This window comes from Daucus carota, chromosome 6 (genome assembly GCF_001625215.2).
Source record: "Daucus carota subsp. sativus chromosome 6, DH1 v3.0, whole genome shotgun sequence".
Classification (NCBI taxonomy): domain Eukaryota; kingdom Viridiplantae; phylum Streptophyta; class Magnoliopsida; order Apiales; family Apiaceae; genus Daucus; species Daucus carota.
The window spans coordinates 30,008,419-30,031,822 of record NC_030386.2 but is presented as its reverse complement, the minus strand read 5'-3'; the positions used below and the strand labels follow the sequence as shown (position 1 = coordinate 30,031,822).

General features: G+C 33.0%; 3 protein-coding genes across 3 annotated transcripts; all 3 read left to right on the top strand.

The window, feature by feature from the left end:
* Positions 1-6,303: 6,303 nt before the first annotated feature.
* Positions 6,304-10,469, top strand: LOC108224415 (cytochrome P450 724B1). The gene is made up of 9 exons (XM_017399035.2): positions 6,304-6,656; positions 6,769-7,093; positions 7,232-7,384; positions 8,268-8,516; positions 8,622-8,708; positions 8,828-8,906; positions 9,016-9,122; positions 9,514-9,635; positions 10,137-10,469. The coding sequence occupies exons 1-9, from the start codon at positions 6,448-6,450 to the stop codon at positions 10,234-10,236; spliced, it is 1,431 nt and encodes a 476-aa protein (XP_017254524.1). The 5' UTR covers positions 6,304-6,447; the 3' UTR covers positions 10,237-10,469.
* Positions 10,470-16,740: 6,271 nt separating this feature from the next.
* LOC108227910 (protein DETOXIFICATION 14) lies at positions 16,741-19,818 on the top strand. The gene is made up of 7 exons (XM_017403302.2): positions 16,741-17,186; positions 17,708-18,252; positions 18,487-18,573; positions 18,696-18,752; positions 18,836-19,074; positions 19,181-19,386; positions 19,521-19,818. Exons 1-7 carry the CDS (start codon positions 16,926-16,928, stop codon positions 19,575-19,577), a joined length of 1,452 nt encoding a protein of 483 aa, XP_017258791.1. The 5' UTR covers positions 16,741-16,925; the 3' UTR covers positions 19,578-19,818.
* Positions 19,819-20,534: 716 nt separating this feature from the next.
* On the top strand, positions 20,535-23,356 carry LOC108227911 (protein DETOXIFICATION 14). The gene is made up of 7 exons (XM_017403303.2): positions 20,535-20,976; positions 21,527-22,071; positions 22,156-22,242; positions 22,360-22,416; positions 22,499-22,737; positions 22,844-23,049; positions 23,133-23,356. The coding sequence occupies exons 1-7, from the start codon at positions 20,716-20,718 to the stop codon at positions 23,187-23,189; spliced, it is 1,452 nt and encodes a 483-aa protein (XP_017258792.1). The 5' UTR covers positions 20,535-20,715; the 3' UTR covers positions 23,190-23,356.
* The last annotated feature ends 48 nt before the right edge of the window (positions 23,357-23,404 follow it).

The following is a 23,404-nucleotide window of genomic DNA, read 5'->3' as shown; positions in this document are numbered from 1 at the left end:
GTACTTTCAAATCCGTCCCAATATAAGTGTCGTTTTGACTTTCAACACGTAAATTGAGTTGTAAAAAAAATTTACTTTCACAAATTATTTTTCAAATTTTTTTTCTAAATAAATACAGATATTAAATTTTATTCAAAGAAAAAAAATTTGAAAAATAATGTGTGGACATATATTTTCTTTGCACTTTAAACGTTAAACCGATATTTATTTTGGGAAAGAAGAGTATATCTGAGTCGTAAAAAACCCGTAATGATGAAATTTTGTATCATCTATATTTGAACAACGAAACATTTGCTTTGAATTCATAGAATCCACTCTCTATTTTAAATTAATAACTATTTTAAAATTTTTATTTTGATATATAAGAAAAAATATTTTCGTACATTATATTTTAAATGTATGTTTAAAATTATTAGATTTTAATAAAAAAATAAAACATAATGAATAAAATTTTTTTTTTACATCTCAAATTATAAAAGCATCTTCAATAACGTTGGTTATAATCGTTGGCTAAATTGGACCAGCAAGATATTAAGTAAAATTTGTTGAACATGCAAAACATTGTGTTTCAATGATATTGGCCACATTGATCGGTTATAATTTAAAAATAGTATGTTATTAATATTTTAGATTGTTAAAATTGAATACATCAGTTTAATATAATAATAAATGATGTGCAATCTACCTGCAGGTTTCTTACAGATCTGTATATGTTCGACATATATAATTATCTATAGAAGGTTGACTAAAATTTTTGACACCAGATATGTATGATTGGAATGTGAGTTTTTGAAAAGGTTGGTCATTTTTTTTTTTCATTTTTGACACGACAACTCATATTTTAGCTCATGGTTTTTTATAGTCGGAGATGTTTCAAATTATGTAAACAAGATCAAAATGATTCCTGTTTTTATATTTTAAAATAGAGGTAGTAAAATATAGATATAACGTTCCTCTGATTAAGCGCACACATAGTTGGGAAAATAATTTCAAAAAATTGCTAGTCAATTCTAATCCGGCAACAAAATAAAAACTCACTATCGGCACAAAAAATAAAAACTTCCAATAAGAAAAACATATGCAAACCGACCCGATCCAACTAATAATCCAACCCGCATTCAACTTTCAAACTCCTGGGCATCATTGTTCAGGGGTTCAACAAATCCCCTGAACTTATTACACTTGAATTCAACTCTACACCATCAATAATCAGTCTGATGACACCTGAAACAACAAGCTACCTACTTCTTGTAAAAACCACCTGAGCTCCCTCTCCGATGACACGCTGCTTCCACAGTTTGTATTCGAGCAAGTAAATCCACGCCATCAATTCTAATGACTCTTGCTCTGTAAGTATTCTTTTTCACTACAGTTTTGTTATTTTCTCTTGTTATACAAAGTTTATGTTGTGCTCCCTGAATTTTGTTAAATTTCCACGAAAATTCATGAAGTTAATAGTTTTGTTACCATGATTATTGTTTATTCCTTTGTGAACAATTGACCTAGTCTTAGCATATTAATGCTGGAACTTAAATTGTAAATGAATTCCAAATTCTGTTAAGTGTGGCCTTGGGCTTTGAACATTTTGTGAAACAATCTTGTACAGCATATCTACCATATGGATGGTACCGTTGTTTAGGTATAAATGGTTTGCTTAATTACCTTTATTTGATCTTAGTGCAAATAAAGCAGTAGTTAGCAGTTCTTCTATTGAGTTGAACAGGACCTAGACCAGAAATTACTCCTTTTGGCGGGGTAGAAATACTGCCTGGTTTTGACTCTGGTAAAGCTAATGATATCTTTCTTTCTTCACCGCCTTGTACAAATTATTGGGTGAGAGTTTTAATTATATATCAGATTATGTACATTTACTTTAGCAGTAAATTTTTTTTGTCATTGTTTATTTCAAGTTAAGGATGGAGACCAGCCTTAAGTTGTTTACGTTTTGCAGATGGAAATAGAAGATGGACCATCTTTTGCATGCCATCCAAAAAGCGTGTAATTTCTTTGCAATATCCAAGATTTCATGCTCTTAAACGGCCCCTTCAAGCCTCTTGCTCTCTATATTTGTAGCCTCAAACTTTCGGGACTTGCTGCTCTGACATATGCTTTTTCGACTCCTGCTCTTGATGATTTTGTTGCAAAGACGAGCAAGGCATGATGTCTTCACAACTTGCTAGAAGGATCTTTCTTGGGCTCAAAGAATTATCTCGGTTGCTTTTGATCGGATGCTCAATGGCTCTTGGAGGTCCATGGTGTCCTCTCTAAATCGATAAAGCAGGTTCCTAGATATTGATCTTTTTCCTTAATCTGCCTATTACTATAAGGGTCATCAGAAAACAAAATTTTATGTTTGACACATGGCCAAACGTCGATTTCTCTTTATGAGAAGTTTATTGTAGCGCAATGTTATTGCTTGCTCAATAAAAACACACATTTATGGTTAAAAGAAGATAGAGTAGCATTGTGTTATCTGGAATAGAAGTTCACATATCATATAGCTGATAAATAGCATTAAATTATTAATAATAAAATGATTTATTTTCTTATAAGCGTCATCAAATTCAATAAATGATAACTTTGACAGAGAAAGTAATCCTAGTTCCTAGTCCATCAACTACGAGACTTCGCCATTTTTGTGGCGATCTTTTTTTTTATATATAAATGAATAGATTGTAGATTATACTCTTTCTTCTTACATAGAGTGGGGTTTGATATATTGATTTTATCAATAATCTGGCGCACACAGCCACACACACGGGCTTAACACTTCTGTTTGATTTTGCCAACGAACATTTCTTCTAATTATCTCTTTTGAATTAATATAATGAATATGTTCACCTTCTATTTCATATGAAATTGATGTTCAAAATCCAAGTAAGTGATCCACAAAAAAAGTAAATCCACCAGTTACAGGGCTAAGAGCAAGTTCAACAATATCCTAGTTCAAGCCCTAAATATAATATAAAAAATGATGTCCTAGTGATTTAGGACATAGTTAACTAACTTCAACTCCAACAATGTGCCTAAGTGCCTTATCTCAACTATATATTTAATATTTTATTATTGAAAATGTTCTTTCGTTATTAAAGGACAATATAAAGTAGAGAGAGAAAGAGAATGTGTGTAATAATTAATCATAAAAAATAAGGCTGGAAGATGTTATCCTAGTGACATTGTTGGATCAAATTTGTTTGTTAGATGCCCTAAATTTTTACTTAGGACATCATATAAGGCGTCTCTCGGACTTGCTCTAAGAGCATCTCCACTGGTGTTGGATAAAAATGGTTGGCTAAATTATATAAAATATTGATTAGAACGTGTAAGACATTATGCTCTGATGGGATTAGCTATATTGATTGGCTATATTTTAAAAAAGGCATGTAATTATTGTTTCAAATTGTTATAAATAGAATATATTATTTTAATATGATAATAAATGATGTGGAATCTTGCTGCAAGTCTCTTGAGGTTGGCCAAATATAGCCAATAGCTAAGGAGAATGTCCTACTGGAGTGCCCATCTTTTTACCTATTATCTATATTTCCTATTTATCACATGCCACGTAGACTTTTTGCTAAGAGCATCTCCAACGGTGTTGACTAAATATGGTTGGCTAAATTGCACCTGTAAAAACAACTCCAATCATTATGTAAAATTTGCTGAACCTGTAATAGCATCTCTAACCATCAAAAGCCTTTAGGTAAAATGTGAGTTGGCATACTAAAAATAAAAAATTTAGCCAACCTCTCTAAAAACTAATACTCCAACCACACTCAGCTGTTGTCTATAATTTTAGCCAACCTCCTATGGATGGCTAAATTTGTCGAACCTCTACAGGTCTGTAAGAAAATATGTAGGAAAATTGCACATCATTTATTACCATATTGAACTGATATATTCTATTTTAACAATTTAAAATATTAATAACATACTATTTTTAAATTATAGCCAACCAATATAGCCAATATCATTGAAGCAAAATGTCTTACAGGTTCAGCAAATTTTACCTAATGCCTTACAAGTTCAAATTAGCCAACGATTATAGCCAACGCCGTTGGAGATGCTCTAAGACATCGTGCTTCGATGGTATCGGTTATATTGGTTGGCTATAATTTAAAAATAGTATGTTATTAATATTTTAGATTGTTAAAATAGAATATATCAGTTCAATATGATAATAAATGATGTGCAATCTTCCTACAGATTTCTTACAGACCTGTAGAGGTTCGACAAATATAGTCATCCATAGGAGGTTGGCTAAAATTATAAACAACGGATAGGTTGGAGTGTGAATTTTTCGAGAGGTTGGCTATATTTTTTATTTTTGGTATGTCAACTCACATTTTAGCCAAGAGTTTTCTATGGTTGGAGATGCTCTTAGCTGAAAAAGGAGTTGGCATATCAAAAATAAAAAATATAGATAATCTCATGAAAATTTCACACTCCAACCATACACCCCCCTTATCTATAATTTTACCCAAGCTACTATGGATGACTATATTTGTCGAACCACTACAAATCTGTGGTAAATGTCACATCATCAGTTAGCATATTAAAACAATACATTATATTAGTATGGATTGACTATATTTTAATAATGGTATGTTAGTATTATTTCAAGTTGTTATAAATAGAATATATTATCATAATATGGTAATAGATGATGTGAAATCTTGCTACAGGTCTCTAGAGGTTGACCAAATATAGTCAACGTCATGAGGTTGACTAAAATTATTGACAAGGGGAATGTCCTATTGAAATTGAACTTCTTCTCCTTTTTTTTTTTTTTACATAATCTCTATATTTTTAATTTATAGTATATATTAATTACTTTTTAGCTAAGAGTTCTATATAGTTGGAGATGCTAGCATTGACGAAGCTCTAATCAATACCTTGATATAATGATATTAGAGATTATGTATGGGAAATACAGATAGGATTATGGTGACGTAATAAGAGCATCTCCAACGGGATTGGCTATAATCGTTGGCTAAATTGGACCTGTAAGACATTATGTAAAATTTGGTGAACCTGTAAGACATTGTGCTTCAATGGTATTGGCTATATTGGTTGGCTATAATATAAAAATAAAATGTTATTAATATTTAGATTGTTATAAATAGAATATATCAGTTTAATATAGTAATAAATGATGTGTAATCTCCCTACAGATTTCTTACAAGTCTGTAGAGGTTCGACAAATTTAGCCATCCATAAGAGGTTGGCTAAAATTATAGACAACAGGTCACCGTGGTTGGAGTGTGATTTTTTGAAGAGGTTGGCTATATTTTTTAATTTTGGTATGCCAACTCAACTTTTAGCCAAGGGGTCTTCGTGGTTGGAGATGCTCTAACAAGGAAAAACAGTGTCAGTATTAATAGCATTCCCATTAATGAGAAGGTATTTTGAATAGAAGAAGATCAGTCAGGGGTACGCCGTACGTATCCAGTATATAGAAGACATGTATAGGAATATATAATTAGATTTATATATGGTAAAAGTAGAACCATGTGTTATTAGAGGTTCCTTTGTTATCCTCTTTTGATCTTTTTCCCTATAAAATATTAAATTCATTGATATTGTTAACAAAAAAGAATCAGGGCAGATACCTCTTCAGCGCTAATATAAATACCTCTCATTAATTAGAAGGCATATATATAGAAGTAAATCACAGTTGAGAGTATGTATCTACATAGCCAGTGTGTAGAAGACATATATAGAAACATAGAATTAATGTTGATATTGTGAAATCAGAAGGTATCTGAGATTCCTTTTTTATTCTCTTTTGACTTTTATCCTTGGGAATTTTTATTTTATTTATAAAATATAAATTTTGTGAGTATAATTAACATAAAAGGGGTGTATTGGATTGGGATTTTAAAGCATTTTTTTGCATTCATGAAATCCGAGGGTATTCGATTGGGATTGTTTGAAATCTATTAAAATCTTGAGGTATTCAATTGGGATTTTAAATTATGCTACAAAATCCGGTGGTATTCAATTGGGATTTTAAATTATGCTTTAAAATCCGATGGTATTCAATTGGGATTCTTTAAAATCCATTAAAATCTGATGGTATTCAAATGCTGATGGTTTTTTTTGCATTTCATAAAATGATGGATTTTATAGCATTCTTCAGTGTATTTTAAGTTTTTTGAAATCCCACCAAAATCAATGGGATTTTGAAGCATTGTGCTTAAGTCCTATAAACTCTGCGACATTTTATCAAGAATCCGCACAAAAACAAAATCACACACAATCCATTAAAATCCATAGACTAAAAACAATCCATTAAAATCCCAATCGAATACACCCCGAAAATGTAGCAGGGTTGATATCCCTTGAGCACTATATATTTGGAGAGAGTCAAAAGCTAGATTGTCTGTTGACCTCATTCTCTTTGATAATAGAATAATACTTCCAGATACTTCCGTGAAAGCCACCATGACTGAATATCCAATTCTTGTTGGTTTACTTTGCTTTTTAGTGGGTCTGATCTTCAACCATCATTTGCCTTTGTTCATAGCCAAGCTTAAAGGACATGTCCTTCCTAAAGGGAGTTTTAGTTGGCCTTTAATCGGTGAAACCCTCTCTTTACTTAAACCCCATCCTTCAAATGCTTCAGGCTTCTATTTTCAGCACCATTCCTCTAGGTGAGTGGATTCTGTATACCTATGTAGTACCATTCACACACCCACACACACGATTTTATTTTTATAAATTATACATGAATGTATCTTTGTATATCTACTTGGTGTTTTTCAGGTACGGAAAGGTGTTCAGGTCCCATCTATTCTTTACCCCCACAATAGTTTCTTGTGACCAAGAATTGAATCATTTCATTCTACAAAATGAGGGGAAGTTATTTCAGGCCAGCTTTCCAAGGACCTTCTATGGAATTCTTGGGAAATACTCAGTGGCACTTGCAGTGGGTGACGCCCACAAGAGGCTTAGGGGTGCCTTCCTCTCTCTTGTCACTCCCCTTAAAGCAAATCCTTATTTTCTTAAAGACCTTGAGTCTTTTGCAATTCAGATTCTGGATTCTTGGAAAAACAAAAAACAAGTCCGGTTCTGTGAAGAAGCAAGAAAGGTACTTTTCGGGGGTTATGGGTGTATCTTAGGAATTATGTTTATTATATCTGACAATGTTTTATTTTTATATACCCTTCTATTCCTTTGCAGTTTACTTTAACTAATAAAAGTTGGGGGTTGTTATATCTCCCAACAGTATACTTTCTTTGTAATGGTGAAGCAGGTGCTAGGTTTGTCACCAGATGACCCTCGAACAACAAGAATACTTACAGATTTCCATCCTATATTGAGAGGACTCATTTCGGTTCCCATTAACATTCCTGGGACCCCTTATGCGAGAGCTGTTAAGGTTGCTTCCTGTTTTAGGCTTTTTTTGTTTGAATTAGTCATTTGCAATATTTCAATTTTTCTGGCTCATTTATTTTAATTATTTATTACAATAACTGCTATCTATTCAAAATAAAGAAATTATACTTGGGTTTGAGTCTATATATATATATATATATATATATATATATATATATATATATATATATATATAGACAAAAGTTACCACCATAATTTTATATAATTTTAAATATTTAGCTGCAAATATTGCAATATATTATATATACAGTAGACTATATATCATTTGATGTTCATTCCTCATATATACATAAATGATGACGATTTGATAGCCAGGACTTCTTTAAATGCTAACATTGTTATGTTGGCGTGCATGGGGAATCTGTGATAATATTTTTATGCTGGCCTCCGAGGCTTGGAGTATTAAAAACAATGCAATATACGTTTTCTTTGTAAATTTCTACAATTTATATATGTTTACACAAACATGTGTGTATTGAATCTTGATATATCTGTCCTGCATATAATCAAAATGGACCTTAAATTAAGTAATTTCCACTTATATTTTGAATTTTTCAAATAAATTATCTCCTGTCTGCATTTAACCAACTATTTGGTAACTTTTAAAATAATACTTTGTTTGTGAAGATTATCTTGTTTCTCAAAAAAGATGATGTAATCAATTTCCTTAATCAGAAAATTTAATTTCTAAATAAAGCTTATGAGTGGACTAGCTGTTCAGTGTCAAGTTTACACATGTATATGGGTGCCTATACCAGTAGTAGTGTAGTCTGAGTTATAAAATGAGGAGTCTAGGTAGGCAATATATATTTCTATCTATCAAGTACAAAAAAATATTTGATATACATATTTATACTTATGTGCAGGGTAGAAGAAGAATATCATCTATCATTAAAGCAACCATAGAGGAAAGGACGAGGGAAAAGAGTGAAAATCCATTATACGGCAAGAACGATATCTTGGGGAAACTGATACATCTTGATGCCTTGTCTTTAGATGAAAAAGTTAGTTTTGCCCTCGATTGTCTTATCAGTGGGTATGAGACAACATCTAAAATATTGTCATTGCTGGTTCATTTTCTTAGTCAGTCCCCTGCCGCACTTGAAAAATTAAAGGTGATGTTGTGTCTATCATTGTTTTTGTGGAAAGTAGTCTATCATTTCTTTAAAATAAATTACATTCAAATGTAAGCGGCTTCACATTTTTCTTTCTGCATATAGGTGGAGCATAGGAACATAAGAAGCATAAAGAAAGATAACATTTCTCTCACTTTGGAAGACGTAAAGAAAATGGAATTCACCCAAAATGTGAGTCTGATAAATCAAATCATATATATTACTTTATTAGGTTACCAAGTATAAGGCATCTTATTTAATGTGATCTTCCTGAAGTATAGATTCCGAAGTACTGAGTTTATTATTTGTAGGTCATCAATGAAACTATAAGATACGGGAACACTGTCCAGTACTTAAACCGAAAAGCTCTCAGTGATGTACGCTTTAAAGGTATAAGTAATCAATATTTAATCTGTCATGCGCGTATATGCTTTCTTGAAGTATTATATCACCTGAGTAATGAGTATACTTTAAAACATACTCTTATATTTTTGTACAGATTATGTAATACCATCAGGTTGGCAGGTGCTGCCAGTGTTTAGCGCAGTACATTTAGATGACTCTCTCCATGCAAATGCCTCCCAATTTGATCCTTGGAGATGGGAGGTAAGTAATCCAACAACGATTAACACTTTTCTTGTAATGTGCTCCTTCCTTCCTATAGCATTTGTAATTTTGACTTATTTGACGTAAACAAAAACTAATCCTGAAATTCTTATATGAAACCAAAATTTTCAAAAATATAATTTGCAGCTATCTTTTTTTTCTTCATACAAACATATATGCAAAAGTCAAAGTTACAAGAAGTGAGGGAGTAATTAACTGCACTAGCTCTCTGAACCCTCTTTTCCTGAATCGTTATATCTAAAATATCATCATCAACAAACTAATTATTTTATTATTTTTTATAATATATAATAATAATAATAATAATAATAATAATAATAATAATAATAATAATATTCTAATTATTATGCAAACGTGCGTATTTTATCAGGACCAAGAACAAAAAAGCAAAAACTTTTTCCCATTTGGCGGAGGCGTGAGATATTGCCCAGGTTCTGAAGCTGGTAGGATAGAACTTTCTGTGTTCCTCCACCATCTTGTCCACAATTTCAGGTAATCCCTCTGTAAATACATATATTATTCAATTATCCCTCTGTAAATTCATAATCTTGTTTGATTAATATTCTAATCATGGAAATCACGTACACCGATAAGTTGAACATTTATATAGATTAATAAATACGGAATTGAAAATTATATAAAATTACCAAAATCAAAATATAATGCCACTACATGATTAAAGTATTGGCACGTATGAAATAAATAAATAAAATATTCATTTAATACCGGAGGGCGTAGGTATTCATTGCGAATAATCTTACTTGTGACGGAAGCAATGTTTTCTGTCAATTTTGTATTTTTACTTCATGACAGAAATTGCAGCTGAGTTTCTATCGAGTTATTCTTGTAGTCTAGACATGCCACTAATTATTAAGTATTCAGAGCCTAGCCACAAGATGCTTTTTTACAGTTTTGTCTCTCTTACAACCTTTCATGCGAGTATTAATTCATGGCAATTGAACTGGGTTTGTATATTAACTTTCATGAATGCAGGTGGGAAGCAAAAGATGTTGATCAGCCTATTGCATATCCATATGTTGATTTCCAGAAGGGCTTACCACTTGCAGTGGAATCACTCAACAAAACTGACTAGCCACCGGTAAATGGCTGAATACCATGAAAGCACTCTTAATAGTTTGAGAGATTTCATTCATTGATAATTTACAAAGTGCACTTGTTCTGAATTATGCTTCCTAAATATTTGCCCCTCGAATTTTATTTCTTTGAGTTGGTTAAGCCAACTACTTTTTAATAAGTCTTCTTATCTGTGTAAACATATGGAGACAAAATTTCTATATGATTTCTGTTTTAAATCAGTGGAATTCATTGATTAATGAGTATTAGAAAAATCCCATACGTTGAGAGTTCCCAATATCAGAAATAAGGTCATACATATCAAACATATTAGTGAACACTACTATTTTACTATACGTATATATTTATACATATATACAGAGAGAGTCTTATTCTACTATAAATTTCATTATTCTACTATCACTAATTTCTAAAATGAATATCATTAATTTTTACATGGAGAATCAACGGCCCCTAGCTTCCTTGCATCAATCCTCTCCGTCCTGCAGCGGCAGCCTCCCATACATACCATTAGCGGTCCTTGTTTTGAACTGTCACCAACAGCCCTGCGGTTTCTCCACAGCTACCAAGAACAACCACCCTCCATTACACCGACTCACTCTCTTTAATTCCTCATCACAACCAGATCATCAATCTCCAATTATCAACATTGCATAGAAATCATTACCTTTTTAAAAGAAATCACCAAATTTTATAACACAAATCAATATTTTCCAAAATGAATATCTAAAATGACTTGGTGATATTGATGAACATATTTTGGTGTATTTGATAACGTTTTTATCATATACATCTGTGATTATGCGTCATTAAGCTGCTGATTTTGTGTCATTTCGAGTAACTGATTTTGACTTTAATAGTGAGTATCAGTTTAATTAGACTAATAATTATAGTTATATCGTTAATTTTGTTTGAATAGGTGTCTAGTTAAAGAAATTTGATATGATAAACTTTCTTAAACAAAAGAAATTTGTCAGGTTAATACAATTCATCAATGTGTATTACTTTGTAACGATTCATCTGTGTACATTACTTTGTGAAAAACACATGTTCTCACAGCATTGCAAACCCCAAAAATTATAAAAACCAAACACACTGGATAGTACAAATAAACCTGTCTGAAATATCAAATGTATATTAAACTGTTATGAGTGAAAACTGGTATAATTTATAATTTGGTCAACCATATATTTAAAGATTACGATAATAAAAGAGGATCACATGTCATGAATTATTATTTATATAAATATAATCAAAATTTAAAAGATGATTAAGGTTGGTAAGCATGTATCAATGATATTACATCCTAATATATCAAGATGATTAATTTGTAGAACTTAAATATACTTTTAAGACTTTAACTATATTTCAATTAAACCAAAAAACTGTAATTTTTTTATATTAAATATGAAATATTAATTTATCAAAATTCATTTGTACGTATAACAACCGAGGGAAACCACGTGTTTATTAAAGGAACAATAGCCCCATTGTTTTATAAACAATTGAGGAGCAGGTAAACCTAAAGCACGTTAAAACAAGGATAAGATTTGTATAGCATCTCCAACCATCTAAATCCCTTGGCTAAAAGGTGAGTTGGCATACTAAAAATAAAAAAATATAGCCAACAGCTCCAAAAACTGAACTCCAACCATGATCAGCTGTTGTCTATAAATTTAGCCAACCTCTTATGGATGGCTAAATTTGTCGAACCAGGTCTGTAAGAAAAGATTGTACATCATTTATTACCATATCAAACTGATATATTCTATTTTAACAATATAAAATATTAATAACATACTATTTTTAAATTATAGCCAACCAATATAGGCAGTACCATTCAAGCAAAATGTCCTACAGGTTCAGCAAATTTTACATAATGTCTTACAGGTCCAATTTAGCCGACGATTATAGCCAACGCCGTTGGAGATGCTCTTACTAATTAATGAAAACTATGCCTAAACAACCTATTAATCAATCATATATTACCATCTTAATGTATGCATGTTAATCCAGGCAGCCAGAGACACCTAGAACTTGTCTGGTTATTATTGCACCTAACACATTTGGATCCCTCTGCAGGGAAATAGCTTTAGAATTCGAATAAAGTTACCACAAATACTATCGTACGTTTATATTTAGAGCATCTCCAACGGGGTTGGCTATAATTGTTGGCTAAATTGAATCTGTAAGACATTATGTATAATTTGCTGAACCTGTAAGAGCATCTCCAACGGCGTTGGCTATAATCGTTGGTTAAATTGGACCTGTAAGACATTATGTAAAATTTGCTGAACCTGTAAGACATTTTGCTACAATGGTACTGGCTATATTGGTTGGCTATAATTTAAAAATAGTATGTTATTAATATTTTAAATTGTTAAAATAGAATATAACAGTTCAATATGGTAATAAATGATGTACAATCTTCCTACAGATTTTCTTACAGACCTGTAGAGGTTCGACAAATTTAGCCATCCATAGGAGATTGGCTAAATTTATGGACAACAGCTCATCATGGTTGGAGTTGAGTTTTTAGAGCTGTTGGCTAAATCTTTTTATTTTAAGTAGGCCAACTCATCTTTTAGCCAAGGGTTTTAGATGGTTGGAGATGCTCTAAGATATTATATTTCAATGGTATTGGCTATATTGGTTGGCTATAATTTAAAAATAGTATGTTATTAATATTTTAGTTTGTTAAAATAGAATATATCAGTTCAGTATGATAATAAATGATGTGTAATCTTCCTACAGATTTTTTACAGACCTATAGAGGTTCGACAAATATAGCCATCCATAGGAGGTTGGCTAAAATTATAGACTACAGTTTCATGTGGTTGGAGTGTGCTTTTTTCAACAGATTGGCTATATTTTTTATATATGGTAGGCCAACTCATTTTTTACCTAAGGATTTTGCAAGGTTGGAGATGCTCTTAAATGCTCCTCTTTTCCATGATATCTACTAATGCTATGATTCTAAATAAACGACTGATTTTAGCGGAGTGATTTAAAAATTTTAAAAACGAGCATTTTCCATATGTAGATACACGTAAAACAAGCCAGATGTGAATTTAACAGAAAAAAATGAAGCGGTTGAGAAAACAAAACACAAAACCAAGTTTCATAGGCCACATATGTAACACACGTAATATGAGTCAACAAAAAAGACACATGTTCAGAAATTGACATGGGTCTTGAATTTAATCCGCATAAATCAAACCTGTTCACAAAGAATATCCTATTAACCAAAATCAAGCAGACATCAAAGCCTACCAAACAAGGCCAATTTCCCTTTTTATATTATAGCTAGTAATGTGTGCATGATAATTGATAAGAATAAATATATGTCTTGTATTCATGCTATGTTTCATTTGTCTTTAAAACGAAGAATCAGATCAAGTTTCGTAAGTTTTTGAAACTCAAATCTAAAAAACGAAAATCAAATTTAAGTGGTTTAGATTAGATTAGGTTAAAGAATTGATTTTTCTTTTTTGGGTGTGCCGACATATATATTGTTTGCTTTCTTATTTTGCATCAGGGCTCATAATGGTTTCCCTCGTTTGGTCTGTCATGATTAATATAAAAAATGGTTGATATATAAAAGTTTCTTATATAATTCGTTCTCAAATTTTAAACTAAAATATTGATTATATGCATCATAATTTGTTATCATACTTAAACAGATAATAAGAAATTGAAAATCAAATCCGAATATCACACTCTCTTTTTTTTTTTTTTTTAAGCAATCCGAATATCACACTTAAACATCATAATTTGAGTAAATATATTTTATAGCTTTGAAGATCACAATACCATCCAATGGCTTATGGCCTGATATCGCTCTTGCCTAGATACACCGGATCTAATGGGAAAAGAGTATGCAGCGTTGTATTAATTAATTAATTAATTAATTAATATATAGTAATATAATAATAATATAAACATAACATAAATATAATATAATATAATATAAATAAAGATAATACGATAACGATGACGAATAATACAGTAATAATACAAAATACTTTTAGGTATGACACTAATGTTTAGCAGGACAACCAGAGGAAAGGCCTCCAATCTTGACCACGACCTCTTCTCAGTAACAACTTGATAATAATATCTGGTCGGCTTATTCACGTATAATAATAATACACATGTCACATTTTATAATGAAGGTCAATATTTTACTAACGGTCCTACTGTCCTTGTATCATTTCCTATTTTCCTTATTTTCGTTGTCTTATCCCTGACAATTGACATCCTCATAAACAAATACATTGCGAGGACAGTAAAACCTAAATCTTGTCCAAATCCAAAACTGTGTAGAGGAGTAAAATTTAATGGGAAGAATGCACTCCCCTTTAACAGTTCTTACTTCTTACTCCCTCCGTCCCGATCATTTGTATATATTTATATACAAATGGTTTGGACACGGAGACCAAGAAAAAAATGTAAAAAAATGAGTAAAATTAGAGGAAAAATGGGTAAAGTGGTGGGACCCATTTATATTTAAGGATAGATTTGAGATAGTGGAGGAAAGTAGTGGGTGTAATAGTGTTTACTACATTATTATAGAATGGAGATAGTGGAAGAAAGTAGTAGGTGTAATAGTGTTTTATATTATTAAGAGTTACTATTTTTGGAATGTATAGAAATGATGGGACGTCCCAAAAAGGAAACTGTATAGAATTGATTGGGACGGAAGGAGTAGGATATAATCTAATATTTCAAAAATTATTTTAAATATATTAAATAATTTTGTCAATAATTTGATTTAAAAGTCTGTTTGTTAGTATGCAATATGAATTTGTGAGTTTTCATGAGGCAGACACAATATTTCTTCCGTTTTTGAATATATGATATTTAACTTTTTAGCACATATTTTAAGATATCTTGATCACATAATTGGAAATGTTGTTTTCAAATATAATTTTTTGTTAATATAAGTATTATTTAATATTCTTAATTTTATCTGGACTAGATTTTATTTAGATTTAATTTTAATGATTTTATGTATGGTTGTAGAATTTGACTTGATCAAGGATATATGGGATGTACGGCTTTTCAGAACTTTTTATTTTAAATATTAAAATTTTATTTTCTAAACATCCGCGATCATCTTGCATGACCAGTCGGTTAGATCCTCTATCCTCTCGTTTCTTTACGGTTTTTTCACACTGCTCGACACACATTGTAAGGCGCATATAACACATAGTTCTATAACTTATTTTTTAAATTTTTTGTTTTTTAAAAATTTAAATATCAAATTTTTATTCAGTAGAAAAAAATTAAGTAATTTATCGAACTATGTATTACGAGAATATTAGAACGCATGCCGAGCCCCCGTCCCCAATGTAAACAAATGAGGGGACGGAGGGGGTAATTCTTTTGAGAAAAGAAAATTCTTTATGTAGGCTATTATATGTTGATATAATTATTATATACTTTTGTATCCTCTGATAAATAAAAATAAAAAATATCCTTTTGTGCCTGCCGTTTCAAGAAAAATAAGCCAAACATCTTGTCGAATTAGCGTAAAAAATTTCAAACCAACTTTTCTCACCTAATCAAGGTCAAGTGCACGTCCAGCTTGTTACTTCCAAGAACTTACAATTAAGCAAAGCAGCATACCGGGTGGGGGCGCATGTGACGCATCTTTTGTATATACGCAAAATCTTGTGATAACATATTTTTATATGCATTATTTTATTCCATCAGTCTTGGCATGTTTCACAGAGATATATTCGTGAAATAATTAGTCTAATTAATTATTTTATGTATTCATATAAACACATCACCCATGAGTCTCATTCTATAAAGGCAACCGGCGTACATGCAATTGTCCTATGCTAAGTAAGACTATTAATGAGGACAATTATCGAAATGTGTAGGCTGTCGAGCTCGTTATTTAACTACTAGTACTACAATAATTAAATGTAAAACCCAGTATTCAACGCTTCTCATTACCGTCAAAATCATTGATATCAGGAAACGAGTTTGAAACGCTTTCTCTCAAGTCGTAACATGACTCGATCTTCTCATATCACACGTTATCACTCGTTTACTATACTGGAGCCTCTACTCTGTACTGCCAATTGATTATTCTCTAAGTTATCAAAATATAATATTTACGCAACATTTTTTACAATTCAAGAATCTATCAGGAATTTATCAATATATTCGGACACATTGTATAAAATAATTAAATTTTCATAAAATCAGATATACGGAATATATTTGATTTATAACCCGCCCGAGTCGTCTCTGTCTCTGTTAATGCATGACAAAGAAACTAAAATTAATAAAACAATACTCGCTTGCTGTAATTGTTTATGTTCACTGTTTGCACGTATTTTGACGATCTGATAAAATATAATTTCATAATATTTTTCTAAATTTGTTATATATTTTAAATGAGTCTGGTTAGAAAATAACATAAAGAAATGAGGGTGGAAGGGAGAGTATAATTGAAACATACATGAGCGCAGCCAGGAGATGGGTTCACCAATTTCTATACATGGCCAAGGCTAACCCCAGCATTATATTCAAAAAGGACAACTACATAACAATATATAATGTGCTGTCATATGAATCTACACTAACACATCTCTTGTCCTAGACAATCTATCCTTCTCTCTCTTTTTACTCTTGCTAGAGAATTAGTCACAGTAACACTAGTTAGCTACCATGGGAGACTCAGAGGCTGCTGTGGCCGTGAAGACCCCGGAAAACAAAGAGAAGCAGATGTTTAAAAAGTCAACATGGGGTGATTTCAAAGCAGAGGCCAAGCAGATCAGTATGATTTTCACACCAATGTTGATTGTCACAACTTCACAGTATCTGTTGAGATTTGTGTCTACTTTAATGGTGGGTCATGTGGGAAAACTCTATCTTTCCGGTGCTGTGGTCTCCATGTCTTTCACTAATGTCTCCGGCTTCAGCTTTCTTGTAAGTTTCTACTTTCTCTCTTCAAGATTTGAGTAGCTTATAAGCAAACAAGATTTTTGACTTGTCTGTTCTGTTCTGTTAATAAAAGTGAGTGCCAGTACCAAAATTTTAAGGATTAGTAACAAATTTTTTGAGGATTATATTCAGTTCACTGGGTTCATGGTGTAATACAAGTCAACCTTATCAAGAACACTTTGTCAACGGACCTATTGGTGTTAGAACAAACAAATATTGATGTTATTCCCAGAATTTAGAAGGATATAATTTTTAAGATGGAGATCTTTGCTTTGGAATTCTTTAAGCAATATTTGTATTTTGGAAAGGTGTTTAGTTTTTTAGCAAACCATGTTTTACATTGATAATTCTGTGCTGCTTAAGGTCTGATGCTAAAAGATATTGAAATTTCTTCTTTTTAAATAAAGCAATGAGCATAAAGTTTCAGCCATCATTATGTACTTTTAGTTCCAAATTGATGGAGTTGCATGGTATTAATAATTGAATATTGCATCTGTCAAAAACAGTTTGGAATGGCTAGTGCACTGGAAACTTTATGTGGTCAAGCATATGGGGCGAAGCAGCACAAAAAGCTTTCACACTATACTTATGGGGCCATAATATCTCTACTCATACTTTGCATACCAGTAGGAATTTTATGGATCTTTATGGAGAAACTCCTTATCCTAATCCAACAAGATCCGGATATTTCACGCGAAGCTGGAAAGTTTTCAATCCGGTTGATACCGGCTTTGTTCCCCTATGCTATTCTCCAGCCATTGGTTCGCTACTTGCAGTCTCAGTATTTGATTCTTCCTCTGCTTACAAGCTCAGTGGCAACTCTGCTATTTCATGTACCGGTTTGTTGGGCATTTGTGTTTAAGTTCAATATGGGAAGTGATGGAGCAGCATATGCTATTGGTTTATCGTATTGGTTTAATGCTATCTTTCTCGGCCTTTATGCCATGTATTCGCCCAAATGTGCTGATACTCGCGCTCCATTATCTTGGGAAATCTTCGGTACAATCAAGGACTTCTTCCGGTTTGGGATCCCATCTGCTCTCATGGTTTGGTAACTACAATTCCTATACTAACGATAAATTTAATTTTTTTTCCTTTTTTGTTCTAGTGCCATACTTCCTAACATTTCCAAAGTAGTACCTTTTTTATAAACTAATTGTCCTATTTAGCCTAGAGTTTTTATTATATCCTCCATAAGTTTCAGGTTTTGGCTCCAATTGTAGTTATTTAGTTCACAAGGCATATGCTTTATATTCTTTAACCAATGCTTTTTGAATCTTTGCAGTCTTGAATGGTGGGCATATGAGATAATTATATTGCTGGCTGGAGTAATGAGAAATCCCCAACTGGAGACTTCAGTGCTGTCGATCAGGCAAATGATTCTTTCTATCATATTACCTTCAAAATGATAATCTGAATATATTATTGTACTAATATACAACTCAATAGAAAAAATTGCTCCCTTCTGATGATCAATAATCTTGTCTTCAACAGTATCACGGTGGCTGTGCTACATTATTTTGCTCCGTTTTCTCTTGGTGTTGCTGCAAGGTGCGTGTGAAATTTGTTACCTATATGTATCTATCCAACTATATTGTCTCACTTAATTAATAGAATATCTTGAGTATCTGCAGTGTTCGGGTTTCAAATGAATTGGGGGCTGGGAATCCACAGGCTGTTAGGACAACTGTCTGGGTAGTTATGGTACTCGGAGTTATAGAGGTCAGTGTTGCAGCTGTAGTACTTTACTCCCTCCGCCATGTTCTGGGACGTGCATTTGTGAGCGATAAGGATATTATAGACTATGTGAGGAGGATGACTCCATTTATATGTCTCACCATGATCTTGGACGCTGTCCAAGGAATACTTTCCGGTAATTAATGTCATAAGTTATTCTATTTATTCAAGCAATGTAAACTCTTTCATAAAAGAGTGTTACCATTTTCCTCGTATAATAAGTTACATTCATGTATTTGCAGGAGTTGCAAGAGGAACAGGATGGCAGCGTTTAGGGGCTTATGTGAATCTCGGGTCATATTATCTGGTAGGAATTCCAATGGCACTACTTTTGGGTTTCCTAGTGCATATGAGGGCCAAGGGTCTTTGGATCGGTCTAGTAGCAGGATCTCTGGTGCAAAGTATACTGCTTGCTATTATAACAAGCTTTACCAACTGGAAAAAAGAGGTTCTATTCTTTTAACCGACTTGTTAACATATATTTAACCATTTAATTAAACAATATATGAAAACAGTGAACACACATTTTAGCAGATCCTGAAGTGAGAATTTCAGCTGATAAATATATAATTTCTGTTACAGGTTGAAGACACGAAGGAAAGGGTGCTTGAAATGAAAGCTTCTGACGAGAAGAAGTGAGAAGAAGTTTTGCAAGTAGCCTTGAGTGCCAGTAGAGGAGATGACCAGTTATTGAGTGATATTGTAATGTCTATATGTCGTTTTCATTCCTACATGTATATGTATATAGAAACAGGTGGTTCAGATGCCTATTTTGATTGCTAAAAGGAAATCAAATGAGGATAAATGATTGTATGTTCGTTTAAAGACAGACACAAACAGTTAATTAACAGCTTACTTTTGTTACCTTTTCTTAGTTCAATTTGTGTTGGTTTTTCAAACATAATTTGTATAGCTCTCTCATTGAGAGCCAAATGCAGTATTCATCCAACCATCATGTTATGAAGAAGCAAGCCAATATGCTTAGTGGCTTTCGATACAGATACTTTATCATTCAGCATTCGCGATTCAAACAGCTTATATCACCTTAACGATAACAAGCTTTTGCAGCAAGAATTGAGTCTGTACCGAAGTACTGATGGTTTATCTGAACCTGAATCTGTGGCTACATTAATTTTAGAGCGATCACAATACAAACTGATAATAATAATAATATTGACAAGGAGCCGGTTACATATAAGGTGCATCAGACATCTTTATTATCATTAGCTTTTCTATAGATTTGTCAAAACAGAAGCAGAAGCTACAGATGATCATGTATATATCCTCAGGAGTGAGCTGATCACATGATGGAGCAAATATACATTACATCAGACGGTGATCACAACAGCAAGGAACACAATTCCCGCGAAAAAAATGCATACCAGAAAGTATCTGCAATCTTCATGGCCTTAGCCCGAGACTTCTTGGATCAGACATGTCCACTCTAACCACCACCTTTTGCTGCACATATAATTTATAGCCTGAAACACGTTTGATTTATGACCGGCCCCGAGTCACTGTCAATGCATTTACTAGGAAATTTAACAATGATAACGAATACTAATAATTGTTGAAAATGAAGTAGTGTAATATAGTAATACAATTCAAACACATATGAGCGCAGCCAGGAGATGGACTCACCAACAGTTGACATATAAGAATTTAGTTAGTTAACAATCTGTTGTCCTAGACAATTTATCCTTCTCTCATTTTACTCTTGCTAGAGAATTAGTTACAGTAACACTTGTTAGCTACAGCAGCAGAAGAAGGAGAAGCCATGGGAGACTCAGAGGCTTCTGTGGCAGTGAAGACCCCGGAAAACAAAGAGAAACAGATGCTTAAAAAGTCAACATGGGGTGATTTTAAAGCAGAGGCTAAGCAGATCAATATGATTTTCACACCAATGTTAATTGTGACAACTTCACAGTATATGTTGAGATTTGTGTCTACTTTAATGATTGGTCATGTTGGAAAACTGCAACTCTCCGGTGCTGTGGTCTCCATGTCTTTCACTAATGTCACCGGCTTCAGCTTTCTTGTGAGTTTCTACTTTTTCTCTTCTTTCTTAAAGATTTGAGTAGCACATAAGCAAACAAGTTTTCAGGTCTTATTTAAGGGAATTTTTGACTTGTCTGTTCTGTTCTGTAAACATCCCGCTCGTAGAGAAGGGTCTGTTATTGAAAATGAGTGTTATTACAAAACTTTTGAGGATTAGTAACAAAATTTTGAAGATTAGATTCAGCTCATTGTTTTTAATGGTATGATCCAAGTCAACTTTTCAAGAACACTTCGTCAACGGACCTATTGGTGCTGGTACAGACAAATATTGACTATTCATGTTTATCATACGGATGTTATTCCCAGAATTTAGAAGGATATAAGTTTTGCTTTCCAAATTCTTTAAGCAATATTTGTATTTTAGGAAAGTGTTTCATGTTTTATCAGACCATGTTTTGCATTGATTAATTCTGTCCTGCCTAAGGTCTGATGCTAAAAGGCATAAACTCCCAGCCACCATGACGTACTTTCAGTTCCAAATTGATGAGTTTCATGTTATTGATAATTAGATATTGATCTGTTAAAAACAGTTTGGAATGGCTAGTGCACTGGAAACTTTATGTGGACAAGCATATGGCGCGAAGCAGCACAAAAAACTTTCACACTATACTTATGGGGCCATAATATCTCTCCTCATAATTTGCATACCAATAGGTATTCTGTGGATCTTCATGGAGAAACTCCTGGTCCTAATGAAACAAGATCCCCTGATTTCACACGAAGCTGGAAAGTATTCGATCAGGATGATACCAGCTTTGTTCCCCTATGCTATTCTCCAGCCATTGGTCCGCTACTTGCAGTCTCAGTATTTGATTCTTCCTCTGCTTACAAGCTCAGTGGCAACTCTGCTATTTCATGTACCGGTTTGTTGGGCATTTGTGTTTAAGTTCAATATGGGAAGCGATGGAGCAGCATATGCTATGGGCTTATCGTATTGGTTTAATGCTATCTTTCTTGGCCTTTATGCCATGTATTCACCCAAATGTGCTGATACTCGTGCTCCATTATCTTGGGAAATCTTTGGTACAATCAAGGACTTCTTCCGGTTTGGGATCCCGTCTGCTCTCATGGTTTGGTAATTACAGTTCCTGCACTAACGATGAAATTTATCATTTTTCCTTTTTTGTTCTTTAGCAAATGCTTCTGTGAATGTATGCAGTCTTGAATGGTGGGCATATGAGATAATTATATTGCTGGCTGGAGTAATGAAAGATCCCCAACTGCAGACTTCAGTGCTGTCAATCAGGCAATGCTTCGTTCTTTCGGATTACTTTCAAAATGATAATCTGAATATATTACTGCAATGATTGTATAATAGAAAAAATTGCTCTCTTCTGATGATCAATAATATTATCTTCAACAGTGTCACAGTGACTGCGCTACATTATTTTGCTCCGTTCTCTCTTGGTGTTGCTGCAAGGTGCGTGTATGATTTGTTCGCCAAAGTGTCTATGCAACTATTTTGTCTCACTAAATCAATAAAATATATTGAATATCTACAGTGTTCGGGTTTCAAATGAACTGGGGGCTGGAAATCCAAAGGCTGTTAGGACGACGGTCTGGGTAGTTATGGTACTTGGAGTTATAGAGGTGAGTGTTGCAGCCGTAGTACTTTACTCCCTTCGCCATGTTCTGGGTCGTGCATTTGTGAGCGATAAGGATATTATAGACTATGTGAGGAGGATGGCTCCATTTATATGTCTCACCATGATCTTGGACAGCGTGCAAGGAATACTTTCCGGTAATTAATGTCATAACTTATTCTTTTTATTCAAGCAATGTAAACTCTTCTATAAAAGAGTGTTACCATTTTCCTCGTATAATAAGTTACATTGATGTATTTGCAGGAGTTGCAAGAGGAACAGGATGGCAGCGTCTAGGGGCTTATGTGAATCTCGGGTCATATTATCTAGTAGGAATTCCGATGGCGCTACTTTTGGGTTTCCTAGTGCATATGAGGGCCAAGGGTCTTTGGATCGGTCTAGTCATAGGATCTCTGGTGCAAAGTATTCTGCTTGCTATTATAACAAGTTTTACCAACTGGAAAAAAGAGGTTCTGTTTTGTCTTTTGAGAACACATTTTAGCATATATTGAAGTGAGAATTTCAGCTGCTAAATATATAATTTATGTTACAGGTTGAAGACACGAAGGAACGGGTGCTTGAAATGAAAGCTTCTGACGAGACGAAGTGAGAAGAAGTTTTGTGATTAGCCTCAGCTGTAAATGCATATTGAGTGCTATTGTAATGTCTATATGTAATTTTCGGCGCTGCTACAAGTATATTTACATAGAAACAGGTGGTTCAGATGTTTGAAGACACACACAAATAGTTAATCAACAGCTTACTTTTGTTCCCTTAGTTCCACTTGTGTTAGTTTTATAAACATATAAACATAATCTGTAAAAG